Source organism: Callionymus lyra, chromosome 14 (genome assembly GCF_982586985.1).
Source record: "Callionymus lyra chromosome 14, fCalLyr1.hap1.1, whole genome shotgun sequence".
Lineage (NCBI taxonomy): Eukaryota > Metazoa > Chordata > Actinopteri > Syngnathiformes > Callionymidae > Callionymus > Callionymus lyra.
The window spans coordinates 810476-825193 of record NC_141831.1 but is presented as its reverse complement, the minus strand read 5'-3'; the positions used below and the strand labels follow the sequence as shown (position 1 = coordinate 825193).

The 14718-nt window shown below is 47.5% G+C and overlaps 1 protein-coding gene across 1 annotated transcript; it reads right to left on the bottom strand.

Moving 5' to 3' along the window:
* Window positions 1–288: 288 nt before the first annotated feature.
* LOC148065629 (15-hydroxyprostaglandin dehydrogenase [NAD(+)]-like) lies at window positions 289–14517 on the bottom strand. Its single transcript, XM_087807257.1, has 7 exons — window positions 14194–14517; window positions 13996–14119; window positions 12037–12143; window positions 11887–11983; window positions 11759–11835; window positions 8347–8504; window positions 289–425 (listed from the first exon to the last, which is right to left on the bottom strand). Exons 1-7 carry the CDS (start codon window positions 14383–14385, stop codon window positions 308–310), a joined length of 873 nt encoding a protein of 290 aa, XP_087663383.1. The 5' UTR covers window positions 14386–14517; the 3' UTR covers window positions 289–307.
* Between the last annotated feature and the right edge of the window lie 201 nt (window positions 14518–14718).

Sequence of the window (14718 nt, the reverse complement as noted above, 5' to 3'; positions counted from 1 at the left end):
ATTGAATTGTCTGAACTTTTACACTTCCGTGTTCGTTTCTCTCGACGGTCCCTAACAACAGACACCGTGACGTAGACGAGCTGTGCGTTGTGATTGGTCGAGACTCTGGCGGTGCTACACACACCTCGCGCTCGCCCTCTAGCGGCTCATACGAAGAACTGACACTGATCAATGTCATCGATGGTTCTTGGTTCCAGGGAGAGTTTATGTCATTTAAGAGATTCATTCTTTAAAGAACTTTCTTTGATTTCTCTAAGAAGTGACAAACACCGGAAGTGAAGATGTTGTCACGTGTTTATTTGTGACGTCACAGGATCGATGGAAACGTCACAGATCGTTTCAGTTTCTGACAAACCATCAGAACTTCTCCGTTCTTCGTCTCGTCCGTCACTAACTCCAGGAAACAATCCGCGACTTCAGCCGCACTGCGAACAAATATGAACAAATATAACGAATTATTAGGAATCATTTAAATCAAATACAGCAAATTAATTCATTATTAACACAAAGTAGTTCAAAAGTTGAACACATGGATGAATAGACGCCAAGAAAGAAAAGCGCAGATATTTATTTTCAAATGATTTTCATTTTAACCTTCAAACCTGACGAACAGCGTGTTGATATATAAGAGCAGGCAATAGCCGGGGCAGCTAAACCCTCGTGGCCTCTGATTGGGCAGCTGTGTCCGGGACCTGATGACGTAGTTTATGTTTACGTCTGATCACGGAAGGTAAGGTAAGGTAGAACTTTATTGATCTCCTTCAGGAAATTGTTTTTTTCTATAGCCACAGAAAATACAGCAATTTTTCATTAAATAAATAAATAAAATAAGAACAAAGAGAAATAAAGATAAAGAACAAGATCAAAGACAAATAACAAACACAAAGATACAAAGACTAACATAGAACATCAAGATACTTTCACTTCTGCCTCCAAACTCAGAATTAAACAATTTAATAACACGAGGAATGAATGAGTCCTTGAGTCTATGAGTGTTGCATCATGGGAGGAGCATTGATGCTGCATGTGTTCACTGATGACAGTGTTGCATCATGGGAGGAGCATTGATGCTGCATGTGTTCACTGATGACAGTGTTGCATCATGGGAGGAGCATTGATGCTGCATGTGTTCACTGATGACAGTGTTGCATCATGGGAGGAGCATTGATGCTCCATGTGTTCACTGATGACAGTGTTGCATCATGGGAGGAGCATTGATGCTGCATGTGTTCACTGATGACAGTGTTGCATCATGGGAGGAGCATTGGTGCTGCATGTGTTCACTGATGACAGTGTTGCATCATGGGAGGAGCATTGATGCTGCATGTGTTCACTGATGACAGTGTTGCATCATGGGAGGAGCATTGATGCTGCATGTGTTCACTGATGACAGTGTTGCATCATGGGAGGAGCATTGGTGCTGCATGTGTTCACTGATGACAGTGTTGCATCATGGGAGGAGCATTGATGCTCCATGTGTTCACTGATGACAGTGTTGCATCATGGGAGGAGCATTGATGCTCCATGTGTTCACTGAGGACAGTGTTGCATCATGGGAGGAGCATTGATGCTCCATGTGTTCACTGATGACAGTGTTGCATCATGGGAGGAGCATTGATGCTCCATGTGTTCACTGAGGACAGTGTTGCATCATGGGAGGAGCATTGGTGCTCCATGTGTTCACTGAGGACAGTGTTGCATCATGGGAGGAGCATTGATGCTCCATGTGTTCACTGAGGACAGTGTTGCATCATGGGAGGAGCATTGGTGCTCCATGTGTTCACTGAGGACAGTGTTGCATCATGGGAGGAGCATTGATGCTCCATGTGTTCACTGAGGACAGTGTTGCATCATGGGAGGAGCATTGATGCTCCATGTGTTCACTGAGGACAGTGTTGCATCATGGGAGGAGCATTGATGCTCCATGTGTTCACTGATGACAGTGTTGCATCATGGGAGGAGCATTGATGCTCCATGTGTTCACTGAGGACAGTGTTGCATCATGGGAGGAGCATTGATGCTCCATGTGTTCACTGAGGACAGTGTTGCATCATGGGAGGAGCATTGATGCTGCATGTGTTCACTGAGGACAGGGTTGCATCATGGGAGGAGCATTGGTGCTCCATGTGTTCACTGATGACAGTGTTGCATCATGGGAGGAGCATTGGTGCTGCATGTGTTCACTGATGACAGTGTTGCATCATGGGAGGAGCATTGATGCTCCATGTGTTGACTGATGACAGTGTTGCATCATGGGAGGAGCATTGATGCTCCATGTGTTGACTGATGACAGTGTTGCATCATGGGAGGAGCATTGATGCTCCATGTGTTCACTGATGACAGTGTTGCATCATGGGAGGAGCATTGGTGCTCCATGTGTTGACTGATGACAGTGTTGCATCATGGGAGGAGCATTGATGCTCCATGTGTTCACTGATGACAGTGTTGCATCATGGGAGGAGCATTGATGCTCCATGTGTTCACTGATGACAGTGTTGCATCATGGGAGGAGCATTGATGCTCCATGTGTTCACTGAGGACAGTGTTGCATCATGGGAGGAGCATTAATGCTCCATGTGTTCACTGATGACAGTGTTGCATCATGGGAGGAGCATTGGTGCTGCATGTGTTCACTGATGACAGTGTTGCATCATGGGAGGAGCATTGATGCTGCATGTGTTCACTGATGACAGTGTTGCATCATGGGAGGAGCATTGGTGCTGCATGTGTTCACTGATGACAGTGTTGCATCATGGGAGGAGCATTGATGCTGCATGTGTTCACTGATGACAGTGTTGCATCATGGGAGGAGCATTGATGCTGCATGTGTTCACTGAGGACAGTGTTGCATCATGGGAGGAGCATTGGTGCTGCATGTGTTCACTGATGACAGTGTTGCATCATGGGAGGAGCATTGATGCTGCATGTGTTCACTGATGACAGTGTTGCATCATGGGAGGAGCATTGATGCTCCATGTGTTCACTGATGACAGTGTTGCATCATGGGAGGAGCATTGGTGCTGCATGTGTTCACTGATGACAGTGTTGCATCATGGGAGGAGCATTGATGCTGCATGTGTTCACTGATGACAGTGTTGCATCATGGGAGGAGCATTGATGCTCCATGTGTTCACTGATGACAGTGTTGCATCATGGGAGGAGCATTGATGCTGCATGTGTTCACTGATGACAGTGTTGCATCATGGGAGGAGCATTGATGCTGCATGTGTTCACTGATGACAGTGTTGCATCATGGGAGGAGCATTGATGCTGCATGTGTTCACTGAGGACAGTGTTGCATCATGGGAGGAGCATTGATGCTGCATGTGTTCACTGATGACAGTGTTGCATCATGGGAGGAGCATTGATGCTGCATGTGTTCACTGATGACAGTGTTGCATCATGGGAGGAGCATTGATGCTGCATGTGTTCACTGAGGACAGTGTTGCATCATGGGAGGAGCATTGATGCTCCATGTGTTCACTGAGGACAGTGTTGCATCATGGGAGGAGCATTAATGCTCCATGTGTTCACTGATGACAGTGTTGCATCATGGGAGGAGCATTGGTGCTGCATGTGTTCACTGATGACAGTGTTGCATCATGGGAGGAGCATTGATGCTCCATGTGTTCACTGATGACAGTGTTGCATCATGGGAGGAGCATTGGTGCTGCATGTGTTCACTGATGACAGTGTTGCATCATGGGAGGAGCATTGATGCTGCATGTGTTCACTGATGACAGTGTTGCATCATGGGAGGAGCATTGGTGCTGCATGTGTTCACTGATGACAGTGTTGCATCATGGGAGGAGCATTGATGCTCCATGTGTTCACTGATGACAGTGTTGCATCATGGGAGGAGCATTGGTGCTGCATGTGTTCACTGATGACAGTGTTGCATCATGGGAGGAGCATTGGTGCTCCATGTGTTCACTGATGACAGTGTTGCATCATGGGAGGAGCATTGATGCTCCATGTGTTCACTGATGACAGTGTTGCATCATGGGAGGAGCATTGGTGCTCCATGTGTTCACTGATGACAGTGTTGCATCATGGGAGGAGCATTGTTGCTGCATGTGTTCACTGATGACAGTGTTGCATCATGGGAGGAGCATTGATGCTGCATGTGTTCACTGATGACAGTGTTGCATCATGGGAGGAGCATTGATGCTGCATGTGTTCACTGATGACAGTGTTGCATCATGGGAGGAGCATTGATGCTGCATGTGTTCACTGATGACAGTGTTGCATCATGGGAGGAGCATTGGTGCTGCATGTGTTCGCTGATGACAGTGTTGCATCATGGGAGGAGCATTGATGCTGCATGTGTTCACTGATGACAGTGTTGCATCATGGGAGGAGCATTGATGCTGCATGTGTTCAATGATGACAGTGTTGCATCATGGGAGGAGCATTGGTGCTCCATGTGTTGACTGATGACAGTGTTGCATCATGGGAGGAGCATTGGTGCTCCATGTGTTCACCGATGACAGTGTTGCATCATGGGAGGAGTGTTGTGCTCCATGTGTTCACTGATGACAGTGTTGCATCATGGGAGGAGCATTAATGCTCCATGTGTTCACTGATGACAGTGTTGCATCATGGGAGGAGCATTGATGCTGCATGTGTTCACTGATGACAGTGTTGCATCATGGGAGGAGCATTAATGCTCCATGTGTTCACTGATGACAGTGTTGCATCATGGGAGGAGCATTGATGCTGCATGTGTTCACTGATGACAGTGTTGCATCATGGGAGGAGCATTGGTGCTGCATGTGTTCACTGATGACAGTGTTGCATCATGGGAGGAGCATTGATGCTGCATGTGTTCACTGATGACAGTGTTGCATCATGGGAGGAGCATTGATGCTGCATGTGTTCACTGATGACAGTGTTGCATCATGGGAGGAGCATTGATGCTGCATGTGTTCACTGATGACAGTGTTGCATCATGGGAGGAGCATTGATGCTCCATGTGTTCACTGATGACAGTGTTGCATCATGGGAGGAGCATTGGTGCTGCATGTGTTCACTGATGACAGTGTTGCATCATGGGAGGAGCATTGGTGCTCCATGTGTTCACTGATGACAGTGTTGCATCATGGGAGGAGCATTGATGCTGCATGTGTTCACTGATGACAGTGTTGCATCATGGGAGGAGCATTGGTGCTGCATGTGTTCACTGATGACAGTGTTGCATCATGGGAGGAGCATTGGTGCTCCATGTGTTCACTGATGACAGTGTTGCATCATGGGAGGAGCATTGATGCTGCATGTGTTCACTGATGACAGTGTTGCATCATGGGAGGAGCATTGGTGCTCCATGTGTTCACTGATGACAGTGTTGCATCATGGGAGGAGCATTGATGCTGCATGTGTTCACTGATGACAGTGTTGCATCATGGGAGAAGCATTGATGCTGCATGTGTTCACTGATGACAGTGTTGCATCATGGGAGGAGCATTGATGCTGCATGTGTTCACTGATGACAGTGTTGCATCATGGGAGGAGCATTGATGCTGCATGTGTTCACTGATGACAGTGTTGCATCATGGGAGGAGCATTGGTGCTCCATGTGTTCACTGATGACAGTGTTGCATCATGGGAGGAGCATTGATGCTCCATGTGTTCACTGATGACAGTGTTGCATCATGGGAGGAGCATTGATGCTCCATGTGTTCACTGATGACAGTGTTGCATCATGGGAGGAGCATTGGTGCTTCATGTGTTCACTGATGACAGTGTTGCATCATGGGAGGAGCATTGATGCTGCATGTGTTCACTGATGACAGTGTTGCATCATGGGAGGAGCATTGGTGCTTCATGTGTTCACTGATGACAGTGTTGCATCATGGGAGGAGCATTGATGCTCCATGTGTTCACTGATGACAGTGTTGCATCATGGGAGGAGCATTGATGCTCCATGTGTTCACTGATGACAGTGTTGCATCATGGGAGGAGCATTGATGCTCCATGTGTTCACTGATGACAGTGTTGCATCATGGGAGGAGCATTGATGCTGCATGTGTTCACTGATGACAGTGTTGCATCATGGGAGGAGCATTGGTGCTCCATGTGTTCACTGATGACAGTGTTGCATCATGGGAGGAGCATTGATGCTGCATGTGTTCACTGATGACAGTGTTGCATCATGGGAGGAGCATTGGTGCTGCATGTGTTCACTGATGACAGTGTTGCATCATGGGAGGAGCATTGGTGCTCCATGTGTTCACTGATGACAGTGTTGCATCATGGGAGGAGCATTGATGCTCCATGTGTTCACTGATGACAGTGTTGCATCATGGGAGGAGCATTGGTGCTCCATGTGTTCACTGATGACAGTGTTGCATCATGGGAGGAGCATTGGTGCTGCATGTGTTCACTGATGACAGTGTTGCATCATGGGAGGAGCATTGGTGCTCCATGTGTTCACTGATGACAGTGTTGCATCATGGGAGGAGCATTGATGCTCCATGTGTTCACTGATGACAGTGTTGCATCATGGGAGGAGCATTGGTGCTGCATGTGTTCACTGATGACAGTGTTGCATCATGGGAGGAGCATTGGTGCTCCATGTGTTCACTGATGACAGTGTTGCATCATGGGAGGAGCATTGGTGCTTCATGTGTTCACTGATGACAGTGTTGCATCATGGGAGGAGCATTGGTGCTGCATGTGTTCACTGATGACAGTGTTGCATCATGGGAGGAGCATTGGTGCTGCATGTGTTCACTGATGACAGTGTTGCATCATGGGAGGAGCATTGGTGCTCCATGTGTTCACTGATGACAGTGTTGCATCATGGGAGGAGCATTGATGCTCCATGTGTTCACTGATGACAGTGTTGCATCATGGGAGGAGCATTGGTGCTCCATGTGTTCACTGATGACAGTGTTGCATCATGGGAGGAGCATTGGTGCTTCATGTGTTCACTGATGACAGTGTTGCATCATGGGAGGAGCATTGATGCTGCATGTGTTCACTGATGACAGTGTTGCATCATGGGAGGAGCATTGGTGCTTCATGTGTTCACTGATGACAGTGTTGCATCATGGGAGGAGCATTGATGCTCCATGTGTTCACTGATGACAGTGTTGCATCATGGGAGGAGCATTGATGCTCCATGTGTTCACTGATGACAGTGTTGCATCATGGGAGGAGCATTGATGCTCCATGTGTTCACTGATGACAGTGTTGCATCATGGGAGGAGCATTGATGCTCCATGTGTTCACTGATGACAGTGTTGCATCATGGGAGGAGCATTGATGCTCCATGTGTTCACTGATGACAGTGTTGCATCATGGGAGGAGCATTGATGCTGCATGTGTTGACTGATGACAGTGTTGCATCATGGGAGGAGCATTGATGCTCCATGTGTTCACTGATGACAGTGTTGCATCATGGGAGGAGCATTGGTGCTTCATGTGTTCACTGATGACAGTGTTGCATCATGGGAGGAGCATTGATGCTCCATGTGTTCACTGATGACAGTGTTCAGAGGATGATGATCATGATGAGGGTAGTTTGTTCAGTGATGTCACCAGTGAGTCCAGCTTCAACCACAGAGCTCCTGATCAACCTGTTGACCTGTTGACCTGTTGACCTGTTGACCTGTTGACCCCCTGGACACATTCCCAACACACACAGCATAGAACACTGACCACCACACACTGGTAGAACATGCAGAGGATCTTCTTGCAGATGTTCTATGATCCTCCTCAGAAGGTTCTACTCTGAACTTTCTTAGACACATGGTCTGTGTTGCAGGACCAGGTCCAGACACACACGAGGTACTGTCCTGGACCTCCTGAAGTCCAAGACCAGCTCCTTGGTCTTTGAGGTGTTCATGTTTGTTATTATTATAAATGTTTATTATTATTAATACTTGTTATTATTATAAACGTTCATAAATGTTTATTATTATACATATTTATTATTATAAATGTTTATTATTATACATATTTATTATTATAAATATTTATTATTATAAATGTTTATTAATATAAATATTTATTATTATAAATGTTTATTAATATAAATATTTATTATTATAAATATTTATTATTATAAATGTTTATTATTATAAATATTTATTATTATAAATGTTTATTAATATAAATATTTATTATTATACATATTTATTATTATAAATATTTATTATTATAAATGTTTATTATTATAAATATTTATTATTATAAATATTTATTATTATAAATGTTTATTATTATAAATATTTATTATTATAAATGTTTATTAATATAAATATTTATTATTATAAATGTTTATTAATATAAATATTTATTATTTATGTTTGTTATTAATAATCCGTGACGTCATAAACTCACCTGATGATGCCGATCTTGTCGATGAGTTGCTGGTTCAATTCCCTCAGACCCTCGAACGGAGCCAGTTTCTCCTGGAGGTCGTTGATCATCTGAGTCTCAACGAAACCTGGACAGAGAACGTTGAAGCGAACGCCGAGGCCTGAAGCTCCAGAGACGACCTTGACGTGTTGGATATGAGATATTATTAGAGATATTTGTTGTTGTTGTTGCTGTCGTTGTTGTTGTTGCTGTCGTTGTTGTTGTTGTTGTCGTTATTGTTGTTGCATACGAGGCCCGTCGGCGCACGCCGCGTCCTCCAGCCAGGTCGTGGGCCGACTACGATGAGGAGGACGACCGGCGGTGTTATGAGGCGGATCCGAGCACCCTGTTCGGTTCCGAGCCGGGGGACGTCGAAGCGGTCGGGGGAGCCGGGCCGGTTCCTCGCTACCCGCTTGACATCCTGCCGCGCATATTCACCACCGTGGCGAACCGCATGGAGGTCGAGCTCCCCCCCGCACCTCCACTCGCGCCACCACCGTTTACATGCGGGTCGGGCGGAACGAAGCGCGCAGGCCTGCGGTTCCGGGTGTTATCTGTCCTAAGCTGGTAGAGATCTGGGGCTACGCGCGGCGAGGGTCTGCCTCTCCCATGGCTTCAGGGCCTCCCGTAGGATCCTACGGACCCTATTGCCGTGTGGACGGGGTGGACTGGCGGCGCGGTGTCCCGGAGCCCTCGGATACGGTACGTGCCGCCCTCGACCCGGGAGCTCGACTGTGGCCAGGCCGCCCTGTAGCTCTGCCTAGAGCTGAAGACAGGTTGACGGCAATGTTGTTTAACCGATCCTACAAGGGGGGGACGCAGGTGGTCTCCCTCGCAAACAACATGGCTCTCCTGTGCGGTGCGCTCGACAGGCTCACCGTGGACCGAGATGACCTTGGACCTTCGGAGTTGGAGGAAGTCAAGGACTCGGTGGCTGCGCTCCTCCGGATGTCGCAGGCGTACGCGATCCTGGGAGGGGGACTACGCGACGCTGGACAGCTGGGCCACCGGCACCTGTGGCTAGACCTGGCCACAGCGCTGCCGGAGAGAGACCGGAGGCTCCTCCTGGACGGACCAATAACGGAGGACTCCCTGTTCGGTCCGGAGCTCCGGAACGTCGTGGCCCGGCAGGAGGCAGCGCAGCTCCGCCATCACCTGCATGGGCGTGAGGACGAGGCGCGACGGGGGTCCGGCGCTCGGAGACGGAGAGCCCGTTCGTCGGCCCCATCAGCTGGTGCAGGGGGAAAGCGTCACCAGAGCCAGCCGCCCCAGCAGCACCAGCAGCAACGGCAACAGCCGCGGCGGGCGACGAGCGAGCGTCGCCGGGGAGCCAGCAGCCGCAGCGGAGCCAGCGGAGGAGGGACCCGCAGCGGTGAGGACGCAGGGGCGTCGAGGCTTCGTCTCGGGGGAGCCCTCCTCCCCCCTACTCTTTCAAAGGGCTCTATGTAAATAAAAACAAGAGAACGTATGACGTTTCTGTGGTTCGTTCTTCAGCTCCGGGTTAATTCTCCAGCACATTCCTCCACATCGCGGGTTTTGTCAGCTCCGGTGACACTAAGAAGTGCTCAGGGAGTTGGGAAGACTTCCGGGGGGGGAAGGGAACACGCACGACGCGCATCTGAGGTGTCTCACGCGCACTTGCGCGCTTCTCCCACAGAGCCGGTTTATGTATGAGAGTGGGGGTTCTAGTGAATCCAACTCGAGTACATGCTCTGTGGATTCAAGAGATAGAGACGCGGCTTGTGTGATGCCCTTTCGTCTATGGCCCGCCCTTGGGGGGCGGGCCGGAGGACTACCCAAGGTTCGCCAGGGCTGCGGTTCTGACAGAACATTATTCGGCTTGGAGTCGCCTGGTTTTACTTCTAAGACCCACTTGGCTGGGGGGAGTAATCAGGCGGGGCTATGCGCTACTTTTGCCCGTCAACCCCCGCGTTTTCAGGGATTCTCGGGACGCGTATGGCGGAGCAGGAGAAATTATCCTGTTGAGAAACGAGGTGTCTACTCTGCTGCAGAAGGAGGTCGTAGAACTGGTCCCTGCAGCCGAGATGATGACAGGGTTTTACTCCCGGTACTTCCTCGTGGCGAAGAAGACCGGGGGTTGGAGGCCCATTCTGGACCTCAGCTATTTGAACAAGTTCATAGCTACCCGCCCGTTTCGCATGTTGACGGTCAAGAACTGCTTTCAGGTGTAAGTCCAGGAGATTGGATGACATCTATCGACCTGACCGACGCGTACTTTCACATACCGATAGTCAAGAGACATCGAAAGTACTTGCGTTTCGCCCTCGAGGGTCGGGTGTTTCAGTACACTCGACTCCCGTTCGGCTACTCTCTGGCACCCAGGACCTTCACCAAGAGTGTGGAAGCGGCAGTGGAGCCATTGAGAGTGAGTGGGGTAAGGATCTTGACCTATCTGGACGACTGGTTGATCCTTGCCAGGTCAGAGGCAGAAAGTTACGCTCACACACAGAAGGTGTTGAGCCATATTGCCACCCTGGGGTTCACAGTGAACCTCAGCAAGAGCGCTCTGACTCCAGTTCAACAGTTAGTTTACCTGGGGGTACTGTTGAACTCGGAGGAAGGATACGCGCGCCTCCTGGACGTGCGTATCCAGCCCATTCTCCGACTGACAACACAGTTGCTGGAAGCTCGGTGTCACGTGACAACAGCAGGCACTGTTATGCGGGGTGAGGCAGCAGAGGATATCTGCTCTGCTGCCTCTTGGGCGTCCACGTCTACCTTCGCTAAGGCCTATCTTCTCGACGTAACGGCGGGATCAGTAGCTCATACTGTTTTGAGCGCTGTTGTGCCCCCCTCAGGGCCCACGGCTCAAGTGGGTTTGGACCCTGGGCCGGCGGGGCCCTAGTGATGCTGCTCCAGGAGCGGCGTCCAGCCGGGGGTACATTTATCCTGTCAGGCTTTGCCTTTTGGGTAAACCCATAGCGAAGCCGTTGGAGGGCGGAGCACCAATGACGTAGAACCCCTGAGTTATCTATCATAACCTCAGGTTCTACGAGTTGGTGCGAAGCCCTCCAACCTCGTCGCCCAGCGGCCGCCCTTCTCGCTGAGTTTTTCAGTTGGAGAAAGTGCGGCGGGTGCTTCCCGCCTTTATAGGAAGGTACTGCCCCCTGCTGGGTGGCGAGTTCATTAAGCTTTCTCAGAGACGAGGCGGTGCATCGGGGTAAACCCATAGCGAAGCCGTTGGAGGGCTTCGCACCAACTCGTAGAACCTGAGGTTATGATAGATAACTCAGGGGTTATTGTTGTTGTTGTTGTTGTTTTTGTTGTTGTTGTTGTTTAAACATTGAACTATAAATCAACAAACATTTAGTTGTAGAGAAGAGAATCAAATGTTGGATGAAGGTCAAGTCAAAGGTCAACACGTGTCACTCACCGCCATCGCTCTGGTGAAGCCGACGACGCCGCTCTTGGTTGCCGTGTAAACGGGACAGGAGGGCAGAGGTGCGACGCCTGCGACGACAGACGGTCAGACGAGCCTCGACCAATCACAGCTCGACTCACCAGCCATGGACGCCATGTTGATGATGACGCCTCCTCGCCCGCCGCTCGCCAGACTCATCAGCTCCAGGCCCAGGTACGAGGCTCGGATGACGCCCACCTGAGGCGCAGTGGTCAGTGTCAGGAGTGAAGAAGAAGAAGCTCCGACGTTACCAGGTTGATGGAAACCGTTTTCTGCCAGTCGCCCTCGAGCAACACGCCGGCGTTGTTGACCAACATGTCGAGACCTTTGAACCTTCGAGAGGCTTCGTGGAGCGACGCTGGAGACACAACACACAGTTACACAACAATCACACACAGTTACACAACAATCACACACAGTTACACAACAATCACACACAGTTACACAACAATCACACACAGTTGCACAACAATCACACACAGTTACACAACAATCACACACAGTTGCACAACAATCACACACAGTTACACACCAATCACACACAGTTACACACCAATCACACACAGTTACACAACAATCACACACAGTTACACAACAATCACACACAGTTACACAACAATCACACACAGTTACACAACAATCACACACAGTTGCACAACAATCACACACAGTTACACAACAATCACACACAGTTGCACAACAATCACACACAGTTGCACAATAATCACACACAGTTGCACAACAATCACACACAGTTACACAACAATCACAGACAGTTGCACAACAATCACACACAGTTACACACCAATCACACACAGTTACACAACAATCACACACAGTTACACAACAATCACACACAGTTACACAACAATCACACACAGTTACACACAAATACAAAACCGTTAAAACTAATAAATGCTAAAAGAAGGTACGACTGTGTTTATGTCTCTGACTTATGTAGTGAATAGAAGTTAATGTTGTCTACGTGAAGAAGTGAGTTACACAACAGTTACACAACAGTTACACAACAGTTACACAACAGTTGTGTGGACACACGATGAACAACATCATCATCACTGACACAACAACACGATTCATGAACCTTGAGACATTACTGAGTGTTTGTACGTCTCTACTACACAACTACTACACAATTACTACACAACTAATACACAACTATTACACAACTAATACACAACTATTACACAACTACTACACAACTACTACACAACTAATACACAACTATTACACAACTATTACACAACTACTACACAACTATTACACAACTATTACACAACTACTACACAACTACTACACAACTACTACACAACTATTACACAACTACTACACAACTACTACACAACTAATACACAACTAATACACAACTATTACACAACTATTACACAACTACTACACAACTATTACACAACTATTACACAACTACTACACAACTACTACACAACTAATACACAACTATTACACAACTATTACACAACTACTACACAACTATTACACAACTATTACACAACTACTACACAACTACTACACAACTACTACACAACTAATACACAACTATTACACAACTACTACACAACTACTACACAACTAATACACAACTATTACACAACTATTACACAACTACTACACAACTATTACACAACTATTACACAACTACTACACAACTACTACACAACTATTACACAACTACTACACAACTACTACACAACTAATACACAACTATTACACAACTACTACACAACTACTACACAACTATTACACAACTACAACACAACTACTACACAACTAATACACAACTATTACACAACTACTACACAACTACTACACAACTACTACACAAGTGTGACTTCAGTGTCTGAGAAAAGTTTAATGTTATATTTTCGTTCAGATTGAAAAGTTTATTTTTGTAAAACAAAAAAATGTAACTTCATAAAAGTTAGTTAACATTTATATTTTATTATTTACATTAAAATGTAAAACAAATATAAACTTTTCTTCAAACTCTTGATTAAAAACACTAGTTTCCTCTGGAACTCCGGTTTCCTCCCTCAACGCAGCAACATCTGGTTTCATTGAGGACTGTTTGCCTCTCACCCTGACTAGCTGGGACAGGAAGTGGAAACCGCTTTGATGTGTCACGTGTTGTTGTTCAACAGCTGATCAGAAGCAGATGTGGTCACGTGACGTCATACCTTTCACCTCCTCCTCTGATTGGACGTCGCACTTCAAGAACAGACTCTTCTCGGATCCGAACTTCTGGTCCAGAACCTTCTTCACCTTCTGTCCTGACGTCACGTCCACGTCCAGCAGCGCCACCTGCGAGGAGACGTGACCTTTGACCTCCAGACCTCGCGTCACGAACCAAATGTATTGAACGAACGATCGCAAACCTTCGCTCCTCGCGCCAACAGTCTCTCCGCGATCGCGAGTCCGATTCCCGCCGCGGCTCCGGTCACCGCCGCCGTCTTCCCTTCCAGGGTGTCCATGAGCGGCTTCAGAGCAGAGCACGAGACAAGTTGTGCTGCGGACTCGAGAGGACGAGCAGAAGATTCAAGACAGATGTGGGAACATCTGGAATCCATCGAGCCGCGAACTCCAGTGTGACGTCACCAGATCAATACATCGATCCATAGATTATGAACCAGAAGTAAACTCTCGTCTCGCGCTGGTCACGTGACGTCAACTCGCGAACATTCAATTAAAAACGAACAAGAAGTTTGATCGCAGTTCACACGTTTGACCACAAGATGGCGGTAGAACTCCATTTTAGAAGAAACTCAAAACTAAAAGTGTTTTAATGTTTGTTTTATAAACAAAATAAATCTTATTTTTGTTTTTTATTGTAATATGTTGTTTATTGTGAACATATTTATAACTTAATTTGTATTATTATTTATTTTGAGGTTATAAATGAT

Bases quoted from the DNA above. Each gene is read 5' to 3' on its own strand.
- LOC148065629 (XM_087807257.1), bottom strand. From the start codon at position 14,385: ATGGATTCCAGATGTTCCCACATCTGTCTTGAATCTTCTGCTCGTCCT. The intron at 8,505-11,758 runs GTGAGTGACACG...CAACACGTCAAG, and splicing joins GCTTCACCAGAGCGATGGCG to GTCGTCTCTGGAGCTTCAGG. The intron at 426-8,346 runs GTGAGTTTATGA...ATTTGTTCGCAG, and splicing joins GACAAGATCGGCATCATCAG to TGCGGCTGAAGTCGCGGATT.